This window comes from Musca domestica, unplaced genomic scaffold (genome assembly GCF_030504385.1).
Source record: "Musca domestica strain aabys unplaced genomic scaffold, Musca_domestica.polishedcontigs.V.1.1 38, whole genome shotgun sequence".
Classification (NCBI taxonomy): Eukaryota; Metazoa; Arthropoda; class Insecta; order Diptera; family Muscidae; genus Musca; species Musca domestica.
The window spans coordinates 2,632,977-2,650,584 of NW_026712324.1; the positions used below are offsets into that span (position 1 = coordinate 2,632,977).

Here is a 17,608-nt window from a genome sequence, read left to right on the forward strand (position 1 = left end):
AACTCAAATTAAGAGTTTATTTCTCAAACGCGGCAACATTGAGTTTTTCTTTGAATTGAATTGTAGAGAAATAGCGCGAACAAATTTAAAAGATTTCCGGTTGGGTAAAACAAAAAAAAAAAACAAATATTTTAGAATCATTAAAATAATGAAACTTGTCGATATGTTGAGATACATGGGATTTGATTAAGTTTGAGCACAACATAGAAAAAATCTGTAACATGGAGTTAATTATTGTATTGGTTAGATAGAATGCAAAGGAGAATAAGTCATAAAAGTATGAAATAAAAAATGTTAGAAATTGGTATATTTTAAGAAGAATGCTCACTGATTTTTATTCCCTTAGCCATTAGATAGAGAGGGTATATATCATTTGATACGGCCAAAACGTGTCCCTTTTGAACCAAATCCGTTTCATGATATTTGGAGTCGATTTAACAATGCCTCTCCGTGCCTCTCCATCCATTTGTCTGTTTGGCTGAATGGTGCGCACGATAACTCTCGAAGGGAGAATCCGATTTGGCCCAAACTTGGTACATCGTAATATTATTATCAAACTTAGATCGAGTTTGGAGATGGGGAGTATTGGTCCACTCCTTCTGGTACCTACCCCGCAAAAGGTAGAAATTTTCAAAAAAAAAAAAAAAACAAGTAAAAAAGTATCGGTCGGGTTTGCCGACAGATGTATACCCTCAGCCCTCTTCACCCTCTATGGAGTGGGTTTTTAATGAATTTCGTATCGGACCTACATAAATATGATATAAATATTATTATAGCAAATGGATATAGCAATTGTAAGGAATCACTGAGTTGTTTCGCAATTTATGACAGATAAAAATATTGAAAAATGTGTCTCTTTGTGGGTGAGGTACCACAAGGTGTTCGCAGATATATAGGATCATCTTCAAAACAGATCTGGTGTTAGCAAAAATAATTTGTATGTGTGAAATTTGAAAAAAGTTGAATCCTTATTTCACTTTCTTTGAGCGTTATGTTTTTCAAAATTAGATTATTGCTTCCTTTCTGTGCAGAAAATATATATCTCAAATTTTCGACCATTTGTGGGGGAGGTACCATAAGATGTGGACCGATATACTTCATCTTAACACCAGAGCTTGGGTTAATATAAATATTGGGATGTGCGCCATTCGAAGACAATCGGACTCATACATCACATTTTATGAGAGTTGTAATTATTCAAAATTTTGACCATTTGTGGGGGACGTACTTGAAGGAGTGAACCGATATTGTCCATTTTTACACCTAACTGATGCAATATTTAGGATTTGCAAAGTGAGAGCAAAATCGGATTATCCTTTCTCTTTTTGTGCAAAAAATATATTTTTTGCAAATTTCGACCTTTTGTGGGGGAGGTACCAGAAGGAGTAGACCGATATATTCCATCTTAACATCAGATCTTGGGTTAATATAAATATTGGGATGTGTGAAATTTCAAAACAATCAGACTCTTACATCACATTTTATGAGAATTGTGATTATTTAAAGTTTTGACCCTTTGTGGGGGAGGTACCAGAAGGAGTGGACCGATATTCTCCATTTTCGCACCAGACCTAGCAATGGTGCAAATATTAGGATTTGCAAAGTAGCAGAATAATCGAATTATTCTTTCTCTTTCTGTGCAAAAAAAAAATATTTTTTTTTTTTGAAAATTTCGACTTTTTTTGTGGGGGAGGTACCAGAAGGAGTGGACCGATATATTCCATCTTAACACCAGACCTTGGGTTAATGTAAATATTGGGATGTGTAAAATTTTAAGACAATCGGACACTTACATCACATTTTATGAGAGTTGTAATTATTCAAAATTTTTACCATTTGTGGGGGAGGTACTTGATGGAGTGGGCCGATATTTTCCATTTTCACACCCGACCTCACACTGACGCAAATATTAAGATTTGCAAAGTTGGAGCAAAATCGGACTACAATTTCTCTTTCTGTGCAAAAATTAAATTTTTTGAAAATTTCGAACTTTTGTGGGGGAGGTACCAGAAGGAGTGGACCGATATTGCCCATCTCCGAACTCGATCTAAGTTTGATAAAAATATTACGATGTACCAAGTTTGGACCAAATTGGATACTCCCTTCGAGAGTTATCGTGCGCACCAGCCAGCCAGACAGACAGACAGACAGACAGACGGACGGACGGACGGACGGACGGACGGACATCGCTAGATCGACTCCAAATGTTCTGAAACGGATTTGGTCCAAAGAGACCTAGGGTCTAAAACCGTTATTTCGACTAGGCACGTTTTGGCCGTATCAAATGATATATACCCTCTGTAGCCATATGGCTGAGGGTATAAATATATATATATATATATATATATTTTCTTTTTATCTCACAGAAAAAGAAATGATAATCCGATTTTGCTCCAACTTTGCTAATCCTAATATTTGAATCATTCAGGTGCGAAAATCGACAATATCGGACCACTTTGTCAAGTGTCTCCCCCACAAAGGGTCATTTTTTTAATAATTACAACTCTTATAAAATTTGATGTAAGAGTCCGATTGTCTACAAATTTTACACATCCCACTAATTTTATTAACCCAAGGTCTGGCGTTAAGATGAAATATATCGGTCCACTTTTTCTGGTACCTCCCCCACAAAAGGTCGAAATTTTCAAAAAAAATATATTTCCTACACAGAGGAGCGATAATTCCATTATTTGCATTAGTGCTAGTTCAGGTGCGATAATGGACAATATCCGTTCACTCCATCAAGTAACTCCCCCTCCAAGGGTCAACATTTTGAATAATTATAACTCTTATAAAATGTGATGTAAGAGCCCTACACACATCATAATATCTTTATGAACCCAAATTCTGGTGTAAAGATGGAATATTTCGATCCATTTCATCCGAAACCTCCTCCACAAACGGTCAAAATTTTGAGTATTTATGAAGTTCATAAACCGCGAAATTTACATCCGATTTCATTTAGACTTGGTGCATCTCAATATTTCCATCAGCACAACATCTTTTATAAAGATTGTAGAGATCGGACCATTCCTTCTGATACCTCCCCATATAGGATCAAAGTTTTAAATAACAAAACGACTATAAAATCCGAAATAAGCATCCGGTTGTCTGCTTATTTCACATATCCCATTATTTCTACTAACACAAGATCTGCTGTGAAGAAGGAATACATCGGTCTCCTGGTACCTATCCAACAAGAGGTCAAATTTTGAATATTCATGAAGCTCATAAAATACTAAGTTAACATCCGATTCCATTCAGACATGTCACGTCTCAATATTTTCATCAACACAAGATCTGTTATAAAAATTCTAGAGATCGAACTGTTTCTTCTAGTAACTAAGAAATTAACATCCGATTGCATTCGGACTTGGTAGATCACAATATTTCCATCAGCACAACATGTTTTATAAATATTGTAGAGATCGGATTATTCCTCTGATACCTCCCCCACATAGGGTCAAAGTTTTGAATAACCAAAACGATCCTATAATCTAAACACAAGGACGGCTGTGAAGATGGGATATATAGGTCTACCCCTTCTGGTACGTCCCCCACAAAGTGTCCAATTATTAAATATCCATGTAACTCATAAAACACGAAATTAACATCCGATTCCATTCAGACCTAACACATCTCAATATTTTCCTCAACACAAGATCTGTCATAAAAATGGTAGAGATCGAACCATTCCTTCTGGTACCTCCCCACAAAGGGTCATCGTTTTGAATAACGATTATAAAATCCATAATTAGCATCCAGGTCTCCACATATTTTACACATCTCTTTATTTTTACTAACACAAGGTCTGTTATGGAGATGAGATATATCGGACCCACAAAAGGGTCAAATTTTTAAATAACGCGACATTAACATCTGATTCCATTCAGACTTGGCACATCTCAATATTTCTATCAACACAAGATATGTTATACAAATAGTAGAGATCCAGACAAAAAAAAGAAAGCAAACATACCAACAAGACACAAACACAAGATCTGTTGAGAAGAACCCCATTGGGTACCTCACCCACAAAGGGTCCCCATTTTCAATACTTTTACTTGTCATAACTTGCCAAATAAGTCAGCGATTTTTTTATATATCTAAACATTTCCCTCATCCAGAAGCCTGATATGAATATATAATTCATGATTTAGCATGAAATTGGATATAAATATTCGATTTTCTTGTAATTTTGCCCATACCAATATTTTTATCGGTATTACATGAAGTATGAAAAGTAAAAAAGCTGTAAGTTCGGCCCGGCTGAAAAAAAAAAAAAAAAAAAAAAAATCGGTTAAAATCTTAAAAATACCGAATGTAGCCGTATATTAGGGTATATACGACGACTTGGACCTGCATAGGCAACTTTTGTCACAAGCTATTACAATATTCAAATGCGAAACTTGAAACAAAAAACAGTTTATAATGTAGCTAAAATCATCAAAAAACCGAATATAGGAAGGTACCATGGGGGTTATAAATGGACCTGCCCAGACAATTATCTGTCATAGGCTGTAGTATCCATTACGAACTTCAATTAAAAAATTTGAAATATTTCCGGTAAATAATGTCGCTAAAATCATCAAAATACCGAATATTGGGGGTTCCGTTATATGGGGACTATACTATCAAAAAACCGAATATAGGAAGGTACCATGGGGGTTATAAATGGACCTGCACGGAGAATTTTCTGTCATAGGCTGTAGTATCCACTACGAACTTCAAATGCGAAATTTGAAACAATTCCGGTAAATAATGTCGCTAAAATCATCAAAATACCGAATATACGGGGGTACCGTTATATGGGGGCTATACGAAGACGTGAACCTGCACAGGAAATTTTCTGCCATAGGCTGTAGTATTTATTACGAACTTCAAATTCCAAATTTGAAATAGTTCCGGTAAATAATGTCGCTAAAATCATCAAAATACCGAATATCGGGAGGTACCGTTATATGGGGACTATACGAAGACGTGGACCTGCACAGAGAATTTTCTGTCATGGGCTGTAGTATCCATTACGAACTTCAAATGCGAAACTTGAAACAATTCTGGTAAATAATGTCCCTAAAATCATCCAAATACGGAATATCGTTTGGTACCGTTATATGGGGACTATACGAAGACGTGGACCTACACGGCCCATTTTCTGTTTTATGCGGTAGTATCTATTACGAACTTTAAATACCAAATTTGAAATAATTCCTGTAAATAATGACGCTAAAATCATCAAAATGCTGAATATCGGGAGGTGCCGTTATATGGGGGCTATACGGAGACGTGCACCTGCACAGACAATTTTCTGTCTTAGGATGTAGTATCCATTACGAACTTCAAATACTAAAATTGAAACAATTCCGGTAAATAGTGTCGCTAAAACATCCAAATACCGAATATCTGTGGGTACCGTTATATGAGGGCTATACAAAGGCCTGGACCTACACGGTCCATTTTCTGTTTTATGCTGTAGTATCTATTACGAACTTTAAATACCAAATTTGATATAATTCCTGTAAATAATGTCGCAAAATCATCAAAGTGCTGAATATCGGGAGGTACCGTTATATGGGGGCTATACGAAGACGTGGACCTACATGGCCAATTTTTTGTCTTAAGTCGTAGTATCTATTATGAACTTTAAATATTAATTTTGAATGACATAGAATGTTATGCTGATCAATAATATATATATACTTTATTTCGTCTAAAATGTATATTTCGAGGTGTTACAAACAGAATGACAAACTTAATATACCCTTCATACTGTGGTGGAGGGTATAAAAATGGAATACTTCGTTGGACTATATCTGGTACATCACGCACGTTTTAACATTTTTCTAAAAATTATTACATATCTCATATAAAGTGAAGGAAGTAACCAATATATTCCAAACCTGGCACGTCGCAATATTTATTTCATATTTATTTAGGTCCGATGCGAAATGAATAATATTATCCTATTTCTTCGGAGCTTACTCCATAGAGGGTCAACAATTTGTATAATCATAACAGAAATCAAAATATATTTAAATTATCGAATATTGGCAGAGGGTATACATCTGATGGCAAATCTGACTGAAATATGATTATTTTATGTGTCGGAAAATTTCAAGCTTAATGTAAAAAAATTTGAGACCTTTTTCTTGAAGGCTATTTTCTTATATTTTCCATGGAAAAGTAAATTCTTTTTCTAATTGGGTCCTCACCGAAACAGTTTCGAAATTGCAGGGTGTCTGCATTTCTTCAATTTTAAAATGTTATGGATTCTATAGACGTATATCGCACAATTTTTATTTTATTTTTTAATCATTCTTGTTTTTTTGGGCAATTGCTATTATAAATAAATTTTGTTTAGATTTTTTAAGGACCTTTTTTTGAAAAATATATGTATTTTAAACATGTTTCATTTATTCTCTTAATCCCCTTTACCTCTTTTACCTTATAAAAATTATGTGCATTTATTTCATTTGTAATGTAATGTCGAATGTAATTGTCATTTGTCTAAAATCACCAACTAGCCACATACTTATTCGAGTCACCTAGTCACATAGACCCAGCTCCCAGCTAGACATTCAGTCACTCTTTGCCAAACACACATTCACACATAACTATAATTCAAACATACTCGTACGAATGAATGTACATTCATCCATCCATCCATTCGTTCGTTCGTTCATTCAGCCATTCATTCATTCACTTAGAATTGTGTGAATTACTCTTGTTATTGTTGTTGGTCTCGTTGTAATCTCTCAGTGTTTTGGTTTTTTCCTTCTTAACATGGGCTTTGGGAACTATAAATATTGCAAGCTTTTGTCATAATCATTCAAACCACAAGTTGCTTTAAACTTAAACAGACACAACTTTTCAGTTTTTCCGAAAAAACCCAATCAACCAACAAACTCACTCAAAATGTTCAAATTGGTAAGGATGTGTTAAAGGCACACAAAATTGTTACAAAGGATAATGGAGATATTAAAAACCGAAGTTTTTAAAAATTAATATTTCTTTCGAATGTATATGTAATGTGTGTGTGTGTGTGCGAAACAAAAGACTTAAGACACAAGCGGTGTAAATAATGCATCTAAAGCCGTTGTAAAACAAAATTAGAGAAATGTGACACTTTTTTTAGCTGATTTAAAAAAAAAAATGTTATAAAAGTCAAAATAAAATGAAAAGGATAATACATAATTGTGCAAAGTATGTGACAATGACAAAAAATATAAAATAATTCTTTAGAGTTTTCGGTGCAAAAACTTGGGAAATTTACTTAACCGAACTGTGTAAAAACCCCTTAGCAAAAAAAAATGTTAAACAAAAACTTTGTAAAAGTCAGATAGAGCTCACTTCAACATCTTCCATGGTCCATTTCAAATGTCAAATATTATCCGGCCACCATTGAAAATATTAAGTTAATTTTTGCGAATATTGGTATATTCATCTACAATGTTGGTCATTATATCGAAAGCAAAATCGGTGTTGTAGTATCTATCATTCCTTAATATTTAATGACAACTAAGAAGATTTTGGGTTTCTTCTCTGAAAAAAAAAAAAAACCAGAGCTCAGAACATAGGTTCGTGACATCTGACGGCCTGAAGTTTGATTTCAATATGGGAAGCTTTGGAAATAGTTCGCCAATATAGTCCAGTAGTGCTCGTATCATAACCAAACCAAATATTATTCAAATATTACGACGAGCGAAGTTTAGAGCAAATGTCGAAATCCGTTCACATTTTGTGTGATTTAATTTTTTTTAACAGGTATGGTGGATATACTTGAAGCGGTGAACAGTTATAATCCAACGTATTCCAATATAAGATTAAGTTCACAATTTGGGCACATTGTACAAGAGGTAAAAAATCTAATAATTTAGTTCATCTTCGACCATGATCGTGAACTCCACTCGGGAGATAGCTTGAGAATTAGCCAGAACATATCCTTTGCATTAACTTTTGTGCTATTCCTGAATTAAAACAGAGCCAAAAAAAAATATTTTTCCATTGACAAGTAGTCTAAAGAAAAAGTCGGAATACGAAAAATGCAGTAAAAAAGGAGGACTTACCTTAGGCGTAAGACATTCAAAACCCACTAACTTCAAATTGGAAGACTTTGATTTTAATACCAGTAGCACACACACAAATTCATTAATTAAAATAATTAAATAAATTTAAATCAATATTTCGAAAAAAAAATAAATATCATACCCCCTACCATAGTATGAAGGGTATATTAAATTTGTCATTCCTTTTTTTTAATTATTCGAAATATACATTTTAAACCCCAAAAAGTATATACAGGGTGAGATAAAGAAACTGCAACAAAGTCAAAAGCCATAATTTTGACTTTTTTTTTTAATTTTATTGAAAAAAAGCAAAATATGTCGAAAATAGCTTCAAAATTTAGAATAAGTTTAGATTTCTTCGAATTGGTCAACTTTGCACGAATTATGGCCTTCTTCAAGCGCTTGCATGCGGTGATCGACACTAAAGTATTTTTTAGTGCCAACCTTGCTCTCCAAAATAATGCAGAGACAATAGTCCAAAGGATTGGTATCCGGAGATTTTGGTGGCCATTGTGCTCTGCAAATGAAGCAAGGAACCTCATTTTGTAAACATTCTATGGTGGCACGTGCTGAGTGCGTTGGTGCTGAGTCCTCTTGGAATGTCCAAGGCTTTAATACACCCTCCAGAATATTTTCGCGATAATATTCGGTATTTATTCTGATGCCACGGTCGATCAATACGAGCGGAGAGCGTCCATCGGCTGTTATGGCGGCCCACACCATCACCATGGCCGACGCTTGAGTTCTGTTGGCCAACCGAAAGTGCACATTCTCAGCTGACCTCTTTAGCAAATAAACACGATCATTTTGTTTGTTTACAAACTGCTGGACAACAAGTGTTTTCACATCGGAGAAAATCAAATTCGTCAGTTCACCACTTTCGGCCAAGCGAAGCAACTCTTTAGCTCTTTTGAGTCTATTTTCTTTCTGTTGCGGTGTAAGTTCTAGCAGTTTTTGTAATTTCAATGGCTCGTTTTCAATATTTGTCGAATGGCATATTGCGATATGTTCAGCTCTCGAGCCATTTTGTGGCCACTGCGACGCGGGCTTCGATCAAGTCTTTTCTTTACTCTTCGAACCAATTCTGCTGATGTTGCTATTTTCTTCCATTCACTTCCTTGATGTCGGGCTACGCTATCAGTATCACAGTAAAAAGCTATGGCACGAGTCCCAAAAGATTTATTCACATCTAAATAATGGAGTGCTCTAACAATAGCCACTTGTCGTTTTCCAGCCAAATAAAAAGAATTCGCATTATCACGCTTGAATTCCATGACGAATAACTTTTTTTCTGGAAAATTCTCACCAAAATGCTTTTGCACGCTTGTAAACAATATAATGAGCTGTCACTGGAATAATTTTAGCAGCTGTCGGACGAGTGGCTTAGAAATGACAGCAGTCTGAAGTTGGTTGCAGTTTTTTTATCTCACCCTGTATATGGCCCATTTTCAATACCATTTTTTTCAATGTTATTAACAACGTTCCATTTGAAGCTATGGTGATTTCCTCAGTCAGATACATGGACATCACTTAATTGATAAAGAATTTCAATCTGATAAAGAATATATACATTGTGTGGTATTAAAATTCCTATTTTAAGGAGTTATTAACGGACCGACAATCCTTATATACCCTCCATATATAGCAGGGATATAAAAATGAAAATTTTGCGAAAATTATATAAACCTCTTCAGTAGTTTATTCTGAAATATAATATCTGAGCTTATCATTTTAGTACATTTTAGCTTATTTTTGATGAAATTTTTAAAAGACTTCAATTTTGCAAATTTTACAAGTCTAGCTATTTAATACAAACCAATTGTCAAAGCATATTTAGTAAGGTATAACTGTTTTTCAACTTATTTTTTTGGAAAAAAATTAGAGCTTTATGCTGTTTTAGCAATTTTGAAAACTTAAAATCACTGAATTGAGGAACCAGATCAAATTTGGTTTTATTTTTCCGATATTTTAAATTTTCAAAAACAACTTGGAGAATATTCTGAATATGTAGGTTGATTTCAATAAAAAAAATATTTGAACTACATATTTTCTAAAAAAATGCGAATTTCATAATTCTTCTGAAATGCATTAATAACTTTTGTACCACCCGATGATTCATAAAAAAGAGACTGAATTTGACAGCCAATGTAGAGTAAATTGCATCACAAAGCCAATTTATATTAATCGCCATTCGAGTAAAAGTCAGAAATAGCTACTAGATACAACAACTCAAAATGGATTTGGATGCCAAAAAGACCTTTCAATTGCCTTTTATAAACAGGTCATAAATCCTTTGAATTTTTCTTTAAGGCTCTTCAAAATCTGACTCTTTACACATCATTATTAAAGTATATTAGATTTATGTACTATTTCCGAACAGGATAATTTAAATCAAACAGTACTACTCGTATCCTTTTAATACACATTTGAATTCATTCTTCCATTTTCGACCGTCTCACACCAAAGTATTATTTAATAAATAGTACACATTTTAATTTTCTCAAATAAAAGTACTCCTTAAATATAAGGATTATATCTCTTTCATTTATGTTTTAGGTACTTCTTTAGGAAATTTTACATTTTAGGTTTTAGTACCCTCTATTACATTTTTGGCACATCTTCCCTACTTTTCTACTACGACCAGTTCACATCCAAAATTACAAAGAATCCTAGATCTATCATTTCATAATTTTCAGCGGGATTTAAGTACCCAAAAGGAATGGTTTCATATTAGAATTAATGGATAAATTTAAATAACAAATATTGGGTCTAACGATACAACGATAGAAACTCCAACTTACTACACCTTCCAACGTACACATTTTTAGCTTCAAAAATACAACTTTTAATATATTTTAGTTACAGATTGTACGAAATTTCAAAAAAAAAAAAAAAAAAAATATTCGAAAAATTTCAAAATTCCATTTGTTTGATTGTGGGGGTCATCTCCAAAATGTTTTAACAAAAATTGTATAATATATTTTAATACTCATTTCCCTTTGTTTTAAATTTCAATCAGATCGCTGTCTTCTCTGCCATCTGCGCCGTTGCGTCCGCCGGCTACTTGGGTGGTTATGGCCATGGTGTTGCTCTCTCAGCTCCAGCTTATACTACCTCTTATCATGCACCTGCCGTCGTTGCCGCACCAGTTGTTCATGCAGCCCCAGTCTATAAGTCATATGCTGCCCCAATTGCCGTAGCTGCTCCAGTCGTTAAAACCTATGCTCCAGTGGCCACCTCATATGCCAATACCTACAAGGTGTCCGCTAAGGCCATTCCAGTTGTTCATGCTGCCCCTGCCGTGGTTGCCGCTCCCGTCTACAAATCATATGCTGCCCCAGCTGTTGTTGCTGCTCCAGCCTATGGTTATGGTTATCACCATGGTCTTGCCAGTTATGGTCATTCGGTCTACCATTAAACGAAAACAGAAATAGCAACATAGAACTCATATAGAACGGAATTGGAAAGTGATTATTGCATAGAAGGACCCCGGTGTTTGTTACATACTTGCATACATACGTATGTGTGTATGTAAGGATACACACACATGAACGAACGAATCATTTCATCGTTAAATTAATTTAAATCATCATCATGACCTTTTTTTTGTATTATTCCATCTTCATCTTGTCATTTGTTATAGAAATTTGCATTCGAAGCGAACGATATTTTTGTTTTGTGAAATTTAATTTTTCTTTTGTTTATTTCCACCTTCCTTTTCTCTTTCGAGAGGAAGGAGAGCATCTAAACTGAGAACTATCATTTACCATTAAGTATTAGAGAAGAAAGCAAAAACATCTGTAAACGGAGATAGAGTTAACAACAATAATGAGAGCATTATTTGGAATTCATGAGAGATTAAGAGAGAGAGAGTGCATAGTACATTAAAAACAAGAACAACTTCTATAAGTAATCTTTTAATTAATTTCCTAAATGAGATTTTGAGTTATTTCTAGCCAAATTATTTGAATCGAATGAATTGCAATGAATGTGTTTGTTTCATATCTTGTAAATAAATAAATAAAGACGAAGTAAAACTTTTATACGAAAACTAATATTGGAAATTTAATTTTTTATTGAGACAAGCTGGAATGTAACATGGCCTTAATATATCATGGGATGTATGTAAGACCAATGCAAGAACTTCTCTTCTTCTCGCATCTTTTCAGATTTTTTTGTAAAAATTACATCCAAATGGGGCGAAAAATTTAGTGTCAAGATTTAAATCATCGGCATTTTAAAAGAGTGCTCTACTTTATTTTTAAATTTATACGAGGATATGATTTTATATAGAAATATAACAACGTGGACTTTTCCGTCAATGCGGGCACTGTCTTTGTGTAATATTTTAAGTCTATATTTCTTTCGCGATTTGTGTTATCAGAAAGGGTGGGCCGTTAAATTCTATATTAAAAATTTACCACAGACAACAAAATGATAACATTTTAAAATAAAAAAATATATAGAGAATAGGTTTACCTATAAGTCCATTACTGCAGATAAAAAACTGCAACAAGGTCAAACGCCATAATTTTGATTTTTTTTTATTTTATTGAATGAAAGCAAACCAGTAAAGAAAGTCCTTAAGTCGAGCAGGGCCGACTTTATGATACCCTACACCACTTTGCTTATTTAGTAGAGCTCCACATAACAATGAAAAGTTTTATAGGAGAATTCAATCATACACGCTATGATTATAATTATAATTTAAAATTCAAAGGACTTAATATGCCGAAGCATTTGCATCTTTTAAATTCGGACTTGTATGGGCCATTTGGTGCAAAATTAATTTGAAATCAGATAAAAATATGTATGGGAGCTATATCCAAATCTGAACCGATCTCGATAAAATTTGGCAAAAATACTTCTGAGTGTATATTACGGCTGCGGAGGACAAAAATGACAAATCGGATGAACAATATATATGGGAGCTAAAGCTATATCTGAACCGATCTTCACCAAATTTGGCATCCTACCTTCTAGACTCAATTCGGTCGTATGCGCCAAATTCCATCCTATTTGGGCAAATATTAGACGTTTGGTGTACAATAAAAGGTAAATCGGACGAAGTTATATATGGGAGCTATATCCAAATCTGAACCGATCTCGATAAAATTTAGCAAAGGTATTTCTGAGCTGCATTTGATATACCTCTCCAAATATTGTTGTTACAGAGTGCATATTAGCATCTTTTAAATTGTGTGTCTAAGTAGAAATCCTTTTTGGAGGTCTTCTATCTATAGAAGACCCTTAGAAGTTATTTTGTCTATTGAAGACATTAGGAACAGCTGTTGAACAGCTGTATAAGGTCTTTACTCAACGAAACAGTAACAAGTAAAAAAGCTATAAGTTCGACTATACTATAAGTTCGAGTTTGACTATCCTCCACCATTTGGAACGAATTTGGAAATTCTCAAAAACAAAATCCGTTAAAAATTCTGTTAAAATCTTAAAAATACCGAATGTAGCTGTTATATTAGGGTCTATACGACGACATGGACCTGCATAGTATTCAAAATATTCAAATGCAAAACTTAAAAAACAAAAATCGGTTATAATGTAGATAAAATCATCAAAATACCGAATATCGACAGGTACCGTTATATGGGTGCTATACGAAGACGTGGACCTGTACAGACAATTTTCTGTCTTAGGCTGTAGTATCCATTTCGAACTTCAAATACCAAATTCGAAACAATTCCTGTGAATAATGTCGCTAAAATCTTCGAAATACCGAATATCGGGAGGTACAGTTACATGGGGGCTATACGAAGACGTGGACCTGCACAGACAATTTTCTCTCTTAGGCTGTAGTATCCATTTCGAACTTCAAATACCAAATTTGAAACAATTCCGGTAAATAATGTCGCTAAAATTATCAAAATATCGAATATCGGGAGGTACCGTTATATGGAGGCTATACCAAAACGTGGACCTACATGGCCCATTTTCAGTACCAAAAGTCCTGCGGACATAAAATACAATTGGGTACATTTTTATCAATCTACTTCAATTCGTTCGGAAGCTAGAGTGATTACTACAGAAGGACGAACATCGCTAAATCGACAAAGAATTTTATGCTGATCAAGAATATATATACTTTGTGGGTCTAAAATGTGTATTTCGATGTGTTACAAACGGAATGACAAACTTAAAATACGGAGGGTAAAAAATTGAAATAATGAATTTATATGGCTTCCAGTCATAACAAACTTTATGAAAACGTTTGGTTTTCATGTGGTTGCTGCACACGATAGTGTATTAAAGGTCACATCCCACACAGAGATAAAACAGGGCATAATGAAAAATAATTAAGGAATAGAGAAAACAGACTAGTTACATTATTCTCCACCCAACATTACAATAAATAATAATTATTGTTGGACAACAATTAACCTAAGTAGTTCTTATGAAAAAAACATAGAATATTATAAATAAAATTACAAATAAATATTCCAACGAACTAACGAACCAGTCGATTTATTCATTGACATTACTTGGAAATCCTTAACGCTCTAGGTCACTGAGCGATGCAAACCAGATCAACAAACTAACCAAAAATGGTGTAAATTGCAAATGCTTAAACTTTAGCCATCCAATGTCCGAATGCCTAATGATAAATGATATTTGCACTCGTTATTCTAATCTGAATTAAATTCGATTACAAAGAATGGCCAGAATAGAAAAAAAATAATTTTAAACGTTTTTATTGTCCATTCACAAGATAGCTACCGTTTTTTTTTTTTTTTTTGTTTATAAGTTTATATTTCTTTTTACATGAACTTCATGTTGGGTCTCAGCACGTATGATTGTGGGTATGTATGTGGGGTATAACTTCATTCACGACACCAGCAGCCGCAGCAGATAGCACCACCGCCACCATCTGAATCGAACGACATTCATACCAATTATCCTCTGCGTTTGTGTGTTAAATAAATGTGCCGATTAATGTTTTGACTCAGCCGCAGTCATGTCGTTTCGTTGGCCATGTCCGTCCAAGTACGGACACAGACCTTGTGGTTTGATTTTTTTTCTGTCTGTCAGTCTCTCAAGCAGTCCGAAACCTCTGTGGCCGTTCAAAGTAGCAAAGGCATTGGAGTTGTGCTTTAAACGATGGAAATTATTATTTTTATGTGCAGTTTAAAATAATTGCTCTGCTACTGGGTGAGATAATAATATAACAAATTTTAATAAATTAGAAATGTTGATATTTTCTAATAAAAAATAAGGCATTTAAAGGCAAAGCATGCTCTAATGAACCAAGGGAAATGTAGAATAATGAAAAAAAAATCACTTCGGAATAAAGGATAGAGATTCTGAAGATTTGATGAGAAAATGTGAAAAAAAGTGGAGCAAATATAATGGAGACTAAAAATACCAAAATTTGGCGAAATTAAAAGGAAAATATGACTTATACGTAAAAAATAATTGAAATTGGGGCCTTATTTAGGGAATATAAAAAAAGCTTAACCGAATGAATGAGCTAGAAGTAATCCAAAGCTCCCTACAATTTGTCAATGCTCCAAATTAAATATTACGAAAAATATTTCCAAATCTCAGGGTCCTTTTAATATGCTAAAGACTTAATAAAGGCCTTTAAATGGTGTTCCCTAAGACCATAATCAATTTTGCGTTTTCTATTCACAAACCGAGTACTATCAAAACGACGTTTCCCTCACAACTGGACAATGTTTTTTTTAAGAAAATTTACTGAGAATTTGGAAAATGTGCTAAATTTGTCAAAAATATAACATATTTTTAATACCCTCAGCCATATAACTACAGAGGGTATATATATTTTAATACTGCCATAAATATCCGTCTCAGGATATTTGGAGTCGATATAGTGATGTCCGTCCGCCCGTCCGTTTTTCTGGCTGGTGCTCACGATAACTCTCGAAGGAAGTACCCGACTTGGTACATCGCATCGGTCCACTCCTCCTTTTACCTCCTCAAAAAATGTCAAAAAAAATGTTTTAATGCATAGAAAGAAAGGATGATCCGACATTGCTCCAACTTTGCAAATCCTAATATTTCCATCAGTGCTGCGCCAGGTGCGAAAATGGACAATATTGGTTCACTCCATCAAGTACCTCCCCACAAAGAGTCAAAATTTTGATCCAATTGTGTTCAAATTATACACATCACAATACTTTGATTAACCCAAGGTTTGGTGTGACGATGAAATATTTCGATCTACTCCTTATAATACCTCCTATACAAAAAGGTCAACATTTTCAATGTCCATGAAGCTCATAAAACACGAAATGCACATTCAATTCCATTCAGACTTGGCACATTTCAATATTTCTATCAACACAAGATCTGTAAAAAAAGATGGTAAATATCGGACCATTTCTTCTGGTACTTTCCTACCACTTTCGGCCGGGCCAAGCTGTGAATACCCATCACAATTTGGAACGAATTTGGACATTTTCAAAAAAAAAATAAATAAATAAATAAAATAAAATCCGTTAATAATTCTGTTAATATCCCAAAAATACCGAATATTTGGATCTATACGAAGACGTGGACCTGCATAGGCAACTTTTGTCATAAGACGTTACAATATTTACTAATATAACTAAAATCATCAAAATACCGAATGTATGGAGGTACTGTTATATCGGGGCTATACGAAGACCTGGATCTGCATAGACAATTTTCTGTTACAGGATGTAGTACCTATTGGGAACTTCAAATACGAAATTTAAAACAATTTCGGTGAATATAGTACCTAAAATACCGAATATATGGAGGTTTTAAAATATATGGGGCCTATACAAAGACTTTACTTTCCATTACGAAGTGTAAATACGAAGTTTGACACCACTCCGGTCAATAATGTCCCTAAAAACAGAATAAAATTAAAAAAAAAATAAATTATCAAAATAACGAATATATGTAGGTACCGGGAGGGATACCACTATATGAGGGTTATACGTTATCGTGGACCTATATAGATAATTCTCTGTCAGGAGGTAAAGTGCTCATAAGAAAAACCTTGTGTTGAATTGCAGACAATTCCATTGAAAAATGTGGCTAAACTTATCAAAATGCCGAATATCAGGGGCTATACGATATCGTTGACTGATATAGCTTATATTCGAATTTGACCCGCCTGCAGACAAAAGATAGATCTGTGCAAAATTTTAGCTTACGATCTTAATTCGTTTTGACTGTAGCATGATTACAACAGACGGACAGTGCTAAATCGTCTTAGAATTTTACGCTGATCAGGAATATATACACTTTGTTGGGTCTAAAATTATTATTTCAATGAATTACAAACGGAATGACGAAATTAATATACCCTCCATACTATTTATGGTGGAGGGTATAACAATGGAATACTTCTGTCGACTATATCTTGGGTACCCCACGCACATTTTTATATTTTCTAATATTTTCTATACCTGTCGAAACCGGATACATCGCAATATTTATATCATATTTATTTCGATCCGATACGAAATAGATCATATTAGTCCATTCCTTCGGAACCTACTCCATAGAGGGTTCACAATTTTAATAATCATGGC

At 34.1% G+C, this 17,608-nt stretch overlaps 1 protein-coding gene across 1 annotated transcript; it reads left to right on the top strand.

Moving 5' to 3' along the window:
- Positions 1-6,771: 6,771 nt before the first annotated feature.
- Positions 6,772-12,121, top strand: LOC101891414 (cuticle protein 38). The gene is made up of 2 exons (XM_005185825.4): positions 6,772-6,927; positions 11,086-12,121. Exons 1-2 carry the CDS (start codon positions 6,916-6,918, stop codon positions 11,482-11,484), a joined length of 411 nt encoding a protein of 136 aa, XP_005185882.1. The 5' UTR covers positions 6,772-6,915; the 3' UTR covers positions 11,485-12,121.
- Positions 12,122-17,608: the final 5,487 nt, after the last annotated feature.